At 36.8% G+C, this 10,641-nt stretch overlaps 1 protein-coding gene across 1 annotated transcript; it reads left to right on the forward strand.

The window, feature by feature from the left end:
- Positions 1–260: 260 nt before the first annotated feature.
- COP13 (Proteasome component (PCI) domain protein) lies at positions 261–10,452 on the forward strand. The gene is made up of 12 exons (XM_086564555.1): positions 261–535; positions 611–726; positions 806–1,052; positions 3,161–3,218; positions 3,323–3,412; positions 3,723–3,788; positions 4,646–4,735; positions 4,900–5,058; positions 5,231–5,352; positions 5,592–5,664; positions 5,765–5,837; positions 10,187–10,452. Exons 1-11 carry the CDS (start codon positions 360–362, stop codon positions 5,831–5,833), a joined length of 1,266 nt encoding a protein of 421 aa, XP_086420681.1. The 5' UTR covers positions 261–359; the 3' UTR covers positions 5,834–5,837; positions 10,187–10,452.
- The last annotated feature ends 189 nt before the right edge of the window (positions 10,453–10,641 follow it).

Here is a 10,641-nt window from a genome sequence, read left to right on the forward strand (position 1 = left end):
TTTGTTTTTAATTTAAGAGACTACATAGACAATTTACTATGAAAGGGCAAAAATGAGAATCTACATGGGGAAAAATAGGCTCCACGTCGTACTGTGGAATAAATTAGCGTGGTCTATGTTTATTAGCTCGGTGCCTCGGTCCGATTTTTGAGGTTACTCCATAATGATCCCTAGAACTCTGGTGCACATCTGTAACTCAGTTGTCACTTGTCAACTGCCACATTATAAAGCAGGCTTTATTAGTGGGCCGAATTCGAACCGGACTCACAGAATGTAGGCCCAGCCCAATTAACAAACATGTCTTCTTCATCTCATTCTTTTCTAGAAAACAACTCCATCAACAGTAGTCAGACTCAGACATGGAGCCTCTGATTGCGCAGATTCACGAACTATCAACCAGCCCCGACCAATTTTTTCGTCTCAACGACCTATTAAAACAATCCCAAGACTCTCTTCACTCTCAAGCATCCCAATTAGCTCCTCATTTACATCAACTTCACCCTTCAAACCATTCTCTCGGCTATCTCTACTTTCTGTAAGTTTTTTTTATTTAAAAAAAAAAAAAAAATCAATGACAATAAAAAATTATTATTTACATTTACTTGTTTAGGGAGGCGTACACTGGTGCTGCATTGTCAAAAGAGCAATCTGTGGAGCTTGTTCCTGTTGTTGCCACATTTATTACTACTTGCTCGGAAGAACAGATACGTTTGGCTACTGATAAATGTATTGCAAACTTTAATTGGTGGTTTCTCGTTATCTTGAAATAACTGCCCAGGAATGACTTACAACTTGTGCCTTGCAGTTATATCTGTTTGCAAGAGGTTCAAGGATGAACTTATGTCTCTTCGAACACCAATTCGAGGCATTGCCCCACTTCGAGTAGCTATTCGGAAGCTTCAGTCTTCCCCTGAACAGTTGACTACTTTACACCCAGATTTTCTTCTTCTCTGTCTCTTGGCAAAGTGTTATAAGTCGGGTCTTGGCATTTTGGAGGAGGACATCTTTGAGATTGATCAGCCAAAAGACTTCTTTCTATACTGCTATTATGGGTAATATATCCATCTTATCCGTAGTTTGTCTCATTATTATTTATTTTTTTGTTGTTTTAGGTAGTTTTGTCCTTCAGCTATTGTACCTTTATGCCTGATGGTTCATTGGTCTCAGGCTATCTTGTACCCAGGTTCAAATACAAGGAAGATTTGTAGCAATTGTCTCAGTTTGTAGGAAAACAATAAGGACCAATTTGCTATATTATGTTTGGAAAAAGAGTTTGTATTCAGTGTTTTATAGATGAGGGTGCTGAGATGAACAAGGGGTAGTACTGTAGTGTAGTTTCGGTAGGTGTTGTCTACCTAGATGGTTCACCCTTGTGTAGAATGATGCATAATAGCGCCAACCATGTAAAAGAAATGTTTGTGTTTAGGATTCTGATTTCTGAATGCGTGAAGGAAGCCAAAGAAGACATTCCAAACTGTTAAAGAAAATATATCTGCAAACCTGGGGGGGATCTTAATTAAGAGAAATGATGAACACTTAAATAGACACTAAACTTAGTTTATGATTTTTTTCTGCGTGAAAGATGTCTGACATAAGATGTGGCAAAGGCATGCCTTTACATGTCATAGGCAAACGAGAAATGTGACAATGCGTGCTGAAACCTTAACGTACAACAGTTGCCATATGAATGAGTAATGATGCTTGCTGAAGGCATGTGAACATGTCTTATGGTGTGCTGTGCTAAAGGCAAAACCAATGTTCGTAAGAGTCACACCAGCTGCCATGAGTACTAGAAGGATTGGGTATGCACAACTGTAATTACAATATGAAGGTACAAGTTATTGAAAAATTAAGCCTGCTCCATAGAGAAGGCTTCTTCTCTTTAAACTAGTTGATTAAGACATAATATATCAAAGATGTCAAGGGGACATCAATTGCTAAGTGTGGTGCACCTTTACGTCAAAAAATTGCAAGTGATACATACTTTCTAGGACTTTACAGTGGCCAGTAGAAACTTTACAACAAAATTTTATTAAGGGTGTGTTAGATTGCATGGAAGAACTTTTTTTTTATGTAAGTCTCACTCTGTAGTAAAGAGTTTACGGTATTCATGAGGTAGGAGAGCATTCACTGTATATATTTTCACCTCCTAAAACATTTACGGGAAACATTTCCTGGTTGATTTCTCATAAGGGAAGGGCTTGGATTTCCTAGGCGAAAAAATATCTACTGTAAAGTGAGATATATGCTTGGATATTCTCACTTGCAAACAAAAGACACCCCAACATGATGTGATTGCTTTTCACTTCTGAGGTCTTCTAGTGCTATATTAGTTTCTTATTTATTTATTTATTTTTGCTCGGTAAAGATGAAATCTCATTAAATATGAAAAGAAAGTAGGCCGAGAAAGCCTACTATTACAAAGAAACAAAATAAAACTAAAAACATAGCCACAGGAGGCTAACCCGAGAACTACAAATTATTCTACTTCTAAATACAAAAGTCTATCCCATCTCACCACAAAATACTCAAAAGGGATACTCCTAAACTCTTTAAAAATCTTAGACCACTGAAATAATAGAGCCTTAATAGATATGATAATCTCTTGCTTAGATGCGGAAACGCCTTCAAAGTGTCGACGATTTCGCTCAATCCAAATACCCCACAGAATAGCAAATGGTAATAAGCTCCAAAGACGATTGCCTGATGAGGTAAAAGGACCATGACCCCAACCCTTCAACAAATCCACCACACGCCCAGGATTCACCCAATAAATACAAGACTCTAAATGGAAAGAAGACCAAATGTTCCAAGAAAAAGGACACCCTAACAAAACATGATTTACAGATTCACCATCTTTCCTACACAATTGACAATAGTTAACAATAATTTTTTTACGCTTCTGAAGATTATCAACGCTTATTTGATTTTCTTCATGCTATAGTTTTAACTTACTCTGGTGATTGTAGTGTTGTTGTATATAGTGGAGGTTTATTTTGAATCTTTTCTTTTTAGGATAGATTTTGCTCTGTTTTCTTAGAATGGTAGGACCTACGCCCGTTTTGTTGTTCTCAATTTTTTTCCTTGGTGATCTAGCTTTGAGATGCTTGAGGACACTACTCCGGATGAAACTGACATTGCTTTGCATTTCATTACATAGGGGGATGATATGCGTCGGAGAAAAAAATTACCGCAAAGCTATGGAACTTCTACACAATGTGAGTAAAAGGCGCATAGCCAGAGCTTATCTTATTTGACCATCATATAGATGACTCTCTTATGACTTCAATAACCCCTATATGCTTAATTTTACCTGTTGTAGGTTGTTACAGCCCCAATGTCTTCCAGCAATGCTATCGCTGTTGAAGCACACAAAAAGTATATTCTTGTTTCACTTATATACAGTGGGCAGGTTAGCTTGATACTTTTCCTCTTTTTTTTCATTACATGAGTTGGCCCTGATCACGGTGAATGTTCATAGTATTTCTTGGTTAAGTGTTGTTTCATTTAAACATAAAGTTTTGAAAAACATCAAAATGTTTCTCTTAAGTTCATTAGTTTAGTAACAAGCTTAAAGCCTGCCCATCCATGTGTGTGGGGTTTTCTCAAAAGACCTTGACCCAAGTAGTTGGTTATTGATACCGGTCTTCAACGTAGTAAGTCTAATTTTTCTGACATGAGTTTGATGGTATCTTATGTAGTTAGAGTACTTTGTGTAACAGGTTTCGACTAGCTTGCCCAAGTATATTTCTCCGACGGGTCAAAGGAATTTGAGGAACTACTGTCAGGTAACACACCCAAAGGACTACTAACTACAAGATTGCAGCATTTAGTGACTATTCTTCGACATTTATCTTTTAACTTTTCTCCACTGTTATTGTTCTGTGGCACCATTTACATATCATCCTTTTTCTCATTAAAACATCACCAATGCAGGCCCTCAAAATAGAGGGTCACATCAGCCTTTTAAAGATCTGTTTAAAGGAGATAAATGAAATGAAGAAGTTTTGAAGGAGGGGATCTACAGTGAGGATCTTCAAATGAAGATTATATCTTGAGAAACCCAATGGTTCACGTGCTATTGGCATAGTGGTGTTGTGAGTGGCTTGGAAACTTGGAGTCCGTTTTCAGTGTTTTTGTTATTCGAAAAAAAAACCCTTGAAAAGAGCGGGGTTCAAACCCCGGATTTGGAAGTCTATACCAACTATTAAGAACCTTCACCAACTGCGCCACTTTCATTTGTATGAAATGAATCCAAGTATAAACTACACATTTACACGCGGAACTTTGTTTTACGCTTCAGTTCCTTCAAAATGATCGTTAAAAAAGAAGACACTATCAAGTTATCAAGGGTGATAAGAATAGAGTCCAATATAGGGGCTGCATTGGACTGGTGTTTTGTGCTCCCTTAAATTTGAAGATAGAGGCCCATATCAAGGTTCCATTGGTGATGTCCTTATATTATACTTCATTATTGGATGTTTTGTGTTTTTGACCCACCTTGAAGTTTAATCCAGTTGCACATAGTATTTCCTTTATAGTTGTTCCAAACAGTACAAGTGCTTTGTAGGGGGCAGACAAACGCCATATTTTATGCATAACATTTTTCAGATTTTGTCCTAACTATATTATTATACTTTGGCAGACCTACTATGACTTGGCAAACAGTTACAGCACTGGTAAAAGTTCTGAAGTTGAGAGCATTGTTGCAATACACAGGGATACATTTCAAAGTGTGAGCTTCCATACTGTTTTCTTTTCACAACCACTTAACTCAACATGGAGACCCAGTTCAATGTTAACAAGAAGAAGCTTGATGCTTGCATCTTTCTTTCATTTTATTTTGTACAACTTACAGGCTCTTATGTGCATAGATGATTGTTTTTGACTTCATTTCAGGACAACAATCTTGGGCTAGTGAAGCAGGTTGTGTCATCTTTGTCTAAAAGAAATATCCAAAGATTGACTCAAACATATTTGACTCTTTCGCTCCAAGACATAGCCAACAGGGTGCAACTGAATACCTCAAAGGAAGCAGAGATGCATGTGCTTCAAATGGTAGTTATTAATTGTTATCAATGAATCAGTGATTGTGCATTTGTGATAGTTATTAATATCACTCATGGAATTTATGTGCTTGCATACAAAATGAATATTAAGTATATTGTCTTCTTTTTTATTGGTATATTGATATTTAATTTCCTAATTAATCTGCAAATGTTTTGTTTAGATCCAAGATGGTGAGATATATGCTACAATCAACCAAAAAGATGGAATGGTCAGTTTTCATGAGGATCCAGAGCAGTATAAGACGTGTGAGATGATAGAGCATATAGATTCATCAATTCAGAGGTATGCAGTATAGAAAACAAAAAGCGATTTCAATTTTCCAGAAAATTCATGGTCCTTAGTTTACTTTGTACAGTGAAATAGTTTCTTCCCAATGTACTGCACATGGAAAGACACTTCCCTTTGAGTTTCACCTAGTACCTTGCTTGTCTTGAGTCAATGCGATTCAAAATTAACTATCATTAGTAATTTGAAGTGATGAAAGTGTTACTGAGTAACCTTTGTGCTGTGCCTTGCTTCAGGATTATGACACTATCAAAGAAACTGAGTGCTGTGGATGAACTTATCTCATGTGATCCTACATATGTGAAGAAGGTATGTCCATTATCTTCACCATTTTCCTATACGGTATGGACTGAATTAGTTGCAAATTCTTTTTACTCATCAGTTACTCACAGTTACACTTTGTGTTTAGGCTGCGAGAGAGAGACACAGGTTTGAATTTGATGACTACGATTCTGGACCCCAGAGATTCAACATGTAACCAAGTACGTATATAATTATACATTGCAGAGCATTTTGTTTTCGATGTTGTATGAAGTTTATCAGAGTTTAGAGATTAACTTATGCGTTCAAAGTTAAAACATACCTAACTCAGCTCTTTGGTTGAACTGTGTGAGCCAAGTTAATCTTGTTAAAGGGCTTCTTGTTTGCAATGAATAGAAATTGTTTACACTCTTTACTGAAACTATGACAGTGCAACTACAGAAAAAGGTCTGCAGTCCTGTATGGCTGTATATGGAAACATTTAAAGAGAGCACATGACACAAGTTTTGCTAACTATGAAATCTAAGTCATCTTGTATGTATTTAGTCTATATTGCTCGAAGTTTCTTAAAAGTCAACACAGAAAAATTAATATTAGAAAAGGTGGACTTACATGAATTAGAGGTTCAAAGATGACGATGGAATAAGAATTTTTGTTAACTGTTGGTAAGGGTTAATTAAAAATTGTACATTGAATCTGAGATTTCTGAAAAATGGAAGATTGAAGAGTCGAGATGTATAGATGTGGGTGTGAAAAAGGAGAGAGGAAGGATTCAAGTTTTAAAATGTTTTTCATGCCTTCAAGTTTTTTGAATTTTTTTTCCTTGACAATCTTCTTAGGTTGAAGGTGCACTTTGAAGATTAATTACTCAAGGAGACGAAATAGATAAAGAAACTTTGATCTCTAGAACCTCCACTTGCTCTCGTCTTGTAGGCTGTCATTTCGTCGATTTTTATTTTTATTTGTTTTCGGTAGGCAAGTGGGGTTTTTAAAGAGGTTCCCCACCCCTTTTCATAATTAATATTTTATTTATTTATTTATTTATTATTATTATTTTTTTCCCCTCGGTAAAATTAGGATATATAAACAATTACAAAAAGGATGAGATATCCAACAACTACAAGTAACAAAAAAAAAAAAAAAACACTAAAAAACAATAATGATCGTTCCCTAGGTTCTGCTCCTCGAAACCTACTACAAAGGAAGAAGAAAGAAAAAAAAAATATCGGAATCAGAACATGAATGACTCCCATCTACACACAAAGTACTCAAAAGGAATGTCTTGAGTCTCCTTCTGCGCCTTAGACCAGAAAAATATAATGCCATTTATGACCATAATGGCCTCCTCCAAAGATGCCTCGATTCTCTTAAAGTGTCTCTTGTTTCGCTCCAACCATAGTCCCCACAAGATGGCAAAAGGAACCATACTCCAGATTCTCCTCCCTTTACGTTAGTGAGCAAATACATTCCTAGAAGCTAGAAGCAGCTTCACCGAACCCGGACACCCCCATTAGACCCCTGACATATGAATAAAAAAGTCTATACCCTAAGGACACATAATAAGGGTATGGTTCACAGATTCACCATCAGACAAACATAAAGGACAAGAATTGATCAAAGCTTCCTTGAAGCGTCTCTTTCGAAGGTTATCAATAGTTAACACATGACCCAAAGAAGCACGCCAAACAAAGAAAGTGACCTTGGAAAGGACCTTAGCACCCCAAATAAAATGGCTAGGAAAGATAGACTAAGGTGTAGGAAAAAGAGGGGGGCAAAGAGTGAGAAGCTCAAAGTAAAAGGATTTTGTCGAAAAACTCTAATTTTTGTTAATAGACCAAAGACGTTTATCTTTGTCTCGTCTCACAGAAGGAATAGAGTCCAGTTTGCATGTGAGTGTCGCCACACTCACTATGTCTCGGTCTGAGAGTTCCGTATCAATACCTAGATCCCATGCAATACGGCCATTATCTTCTCTCATGAACACACAAACTGGGAGATTCTTTAAGTCTGATAAAGCATATAATCGAGGGAAAGACAAAAATAAGAAAATAATAAGCTTGTTACGATCTCACATACTCTCTGCCTATAGCATCCTCAAATGCAATCTTCCTAATATCCTCTGAGAAGGAACTAGGGATTTTATCAATGTTTCTTACATTAGGTACATTCGCAACTAAGGCATCAGCCAACTTATTTGGTTCCCTATAAATGTGATTTATAGTAAAACTCTCCATCTGTGCCACCATGTTCTCAATGCTTCTAATTAGTTTCCTTGCACGCCAAGAATACTACCCTTAGTCTTCATGTAGGAGACAACCTTCATAGGATCTGTTCTTGCTTCAATCCTCTTTATGTCATGAAATATTGCCGTTTCCAGTCCTTGCTCCAATCCTTGCAGCTCAATCATATCTATGTTAGCATGATCAGACTTTCCTTTTCTTGCAGCAACCACTTCACCCTGGTCATTTCTAATAACAGAAGCCCAGCCCCTAAATCACCTTGCAAGGTCCCATCCGTGTTTAACACAAAAGTGTCTGGTCCTGTCTTCTCCCATTTACATTTCTTGATAACAGGTAGTTTTTCTTCAATATGCACATTCCATAATCTAATAAGGAATTGCATCTCATTCCCAGGCTCCATAGATATTTTCGTAGACTGCAATTTTGTCCTTGCATCATTGAAAATCAAGTGCATAATCTGTTCAGCTGTGTTGTGCTTGCTCTAAAAAATTCTTCTATTTCTTTCCCTCCAAATCCAGTAAACGTTCCCATTCCAGACTAACTTTGGTGCATCTTGTTTTACTCCCTTCCCTTTAGTTGCATCTATGATCCAGTCCAACTCATCATTCCATGTAACTGCTCTGCCTCGATTATAACCAGTTCTATGAAGTAGCAAAGCTCATATGAATTGTGCATAGCTACATTCATAAAACAAGTGTTCTTCATTCTCCACTTCTCGCCAGCACAGTACACATATATCTGAGTGTACTTTCCTCCATTCTCTGAGCTTGCTGAGTGTCTTAAGTGCTCCTTGCTGAGTGTCGAGTTTTATTTTGATTGTTCGTAATTGCATTTGATACTTTATGAGGATTCAGTTGGACACTAACCCTCTTCTTAAAGTGGCTTTTCCTCTTTGATAATGGCAGCAGGCTTGCATGACATTACCGCTGGTCCTTACTCTTTAGTCCCTTAGGTGGTCTTGTACCCATTTTAATCTTTTGAAGGATCAGTAGGTCATTATTTCTACTCTGCGTGGTGCTTCAGACAAACAATTAGCAATGTGCACCCTCCTATTAATCCTGTGTTTACATTTGGTCATAGAAAAAGATTTATCATTCATTGCTATGCCATTTCTTTCTTTCCGATTTTCTACGGTTGTAGCCAAAACACCAGCATACCATAAATCTTAAACCTTAGGTTAAAGATTTTCTACTGTTCGAAGTCTTTGCTCCCTTATTGCCTCTTGTAGCTATCCAACTCGCTCTGGAACTTAAAAGTTGCTTAAACCAACTCCGGATATCTTTACTAACCTGGCCTTCCCAGAGAAGATGGTGCACAGTTTCTTAATGCTTTTGATACATGTAACATCTAACGGCTAGACGAACACTTCTCATTTTCGAAAGGTTCATCTTTAATAGCATTGCGAGTTTTGTGGGTTATAATTATGAGTTTCAGCTTTTGAATCTCATGAGTTTTCATTTTTCTGTTTAGCATATCTTTAAGGACAGATGAAAACTGAAGTGATGAAAGAATATGAATGTCAGTAATTTTGTTTTGTTGTGTCGTAATTTAGACAACATGCAGTGGTTCTATTAAATCTTAAAAAAGATGATATGCAACAGGTATGATGCTATCTGGCTCTGCCTTAAGAAGGGTCAGTGAGTAATTGATGAGTGGGAGGAATGATACAGGTTTACTCATGATATGATCTTATTGAAGCAACTTTTGATGATTCTGTGTCAAAAATTGGACTGTTTCTGATTAGGGTTCAAGAGAGTTTTGTGTTCACCTTAACTTCTGAGTCGAGAGAGAGGAGTGCTCTTGACTTCTGACTTCGCATTCAATAGTTTGATGCTATCCCTACGGAAGCAGAATTGTATAACTTAATTGCCTACTTTAGGATGCAAGCTCATATTATAGGGGACTGTTAGATTTGCTTCATCAGTTTCACGGGTATGGATACAAGTTCAAATTGAAATCTCTTTAAATGCACTGATCTTGACCCATATACACACTCACACATACATGAAAAAATGGAACATGTCCTTGAATAACTAACCAATGATTGGACACCAGGTGACAATAATTCACAATACAAGAAATTGAATAACCAGACCCTTCCTACTGGTTAAGAAAAATGCAATCAGAACAAAAAGATTGTAAACGTGCTTGACCTTCTGACAGAATTTAATGATCTCTTAGTTGACATTGAACCTAAGAAGGCATTGTAGCTCCACATTCTTCTGATGATTGGAGCACCACTTCCTGTTACATGTGTTCCAATTTATCTTGAGTGTCTAGAATGCTAATTTGCAACATTTCTGAAATCACTAACAATATTGCATTGACAGATATCCAGATGGCACATCTAAAAAAGAAGGCAGAAAGGTTGGATGGTCATGACGTGATCAAGGAGATTAAAGACCACACCCTTTTAAAAGGCGATTTTGTAGAGACTATACTGGCTTCCCATGGTCTTTATGACTCTTTAAGGTTGGGACATAGTTTCCACCAGCCTTTTATTGTAGCTTATTTTCTGCAGATCTTGAATGAAACTGAGTATCAAATACTTTTCAGTATACAGTTGATTAATCTATATGACCTCCTCTTGGATGAATAGTTGGCTAATATCTTTTCTAAGCAATCCTCAAAATATATATGTATTTTATAAAAATGTGTGCTTGCACTGGTGCATTGGGATTGCAGAAATAAGTACGCATACTTGGTTGAATTTATCAAATATAATGTGGAAAATATATTGTGTTTGATAAGTAGGTTTATTAAGAACTTTGGCTCGGATTCGATG

This window comes from Coptis chinensis, chromosome 6, assembly GCF_015680905.1.
Source record: "Coptis chinensis isolate HL-2020 chromosome 6, ASM1568090v1, whole genome shotgun sequence".
Lineage (NCBI taxonomy): Eukaryota > Viridiplantae > Streptophyta > Magnoliopsida > Ranunculales > Ranunculaceae > Coptis > Coptis chinensis.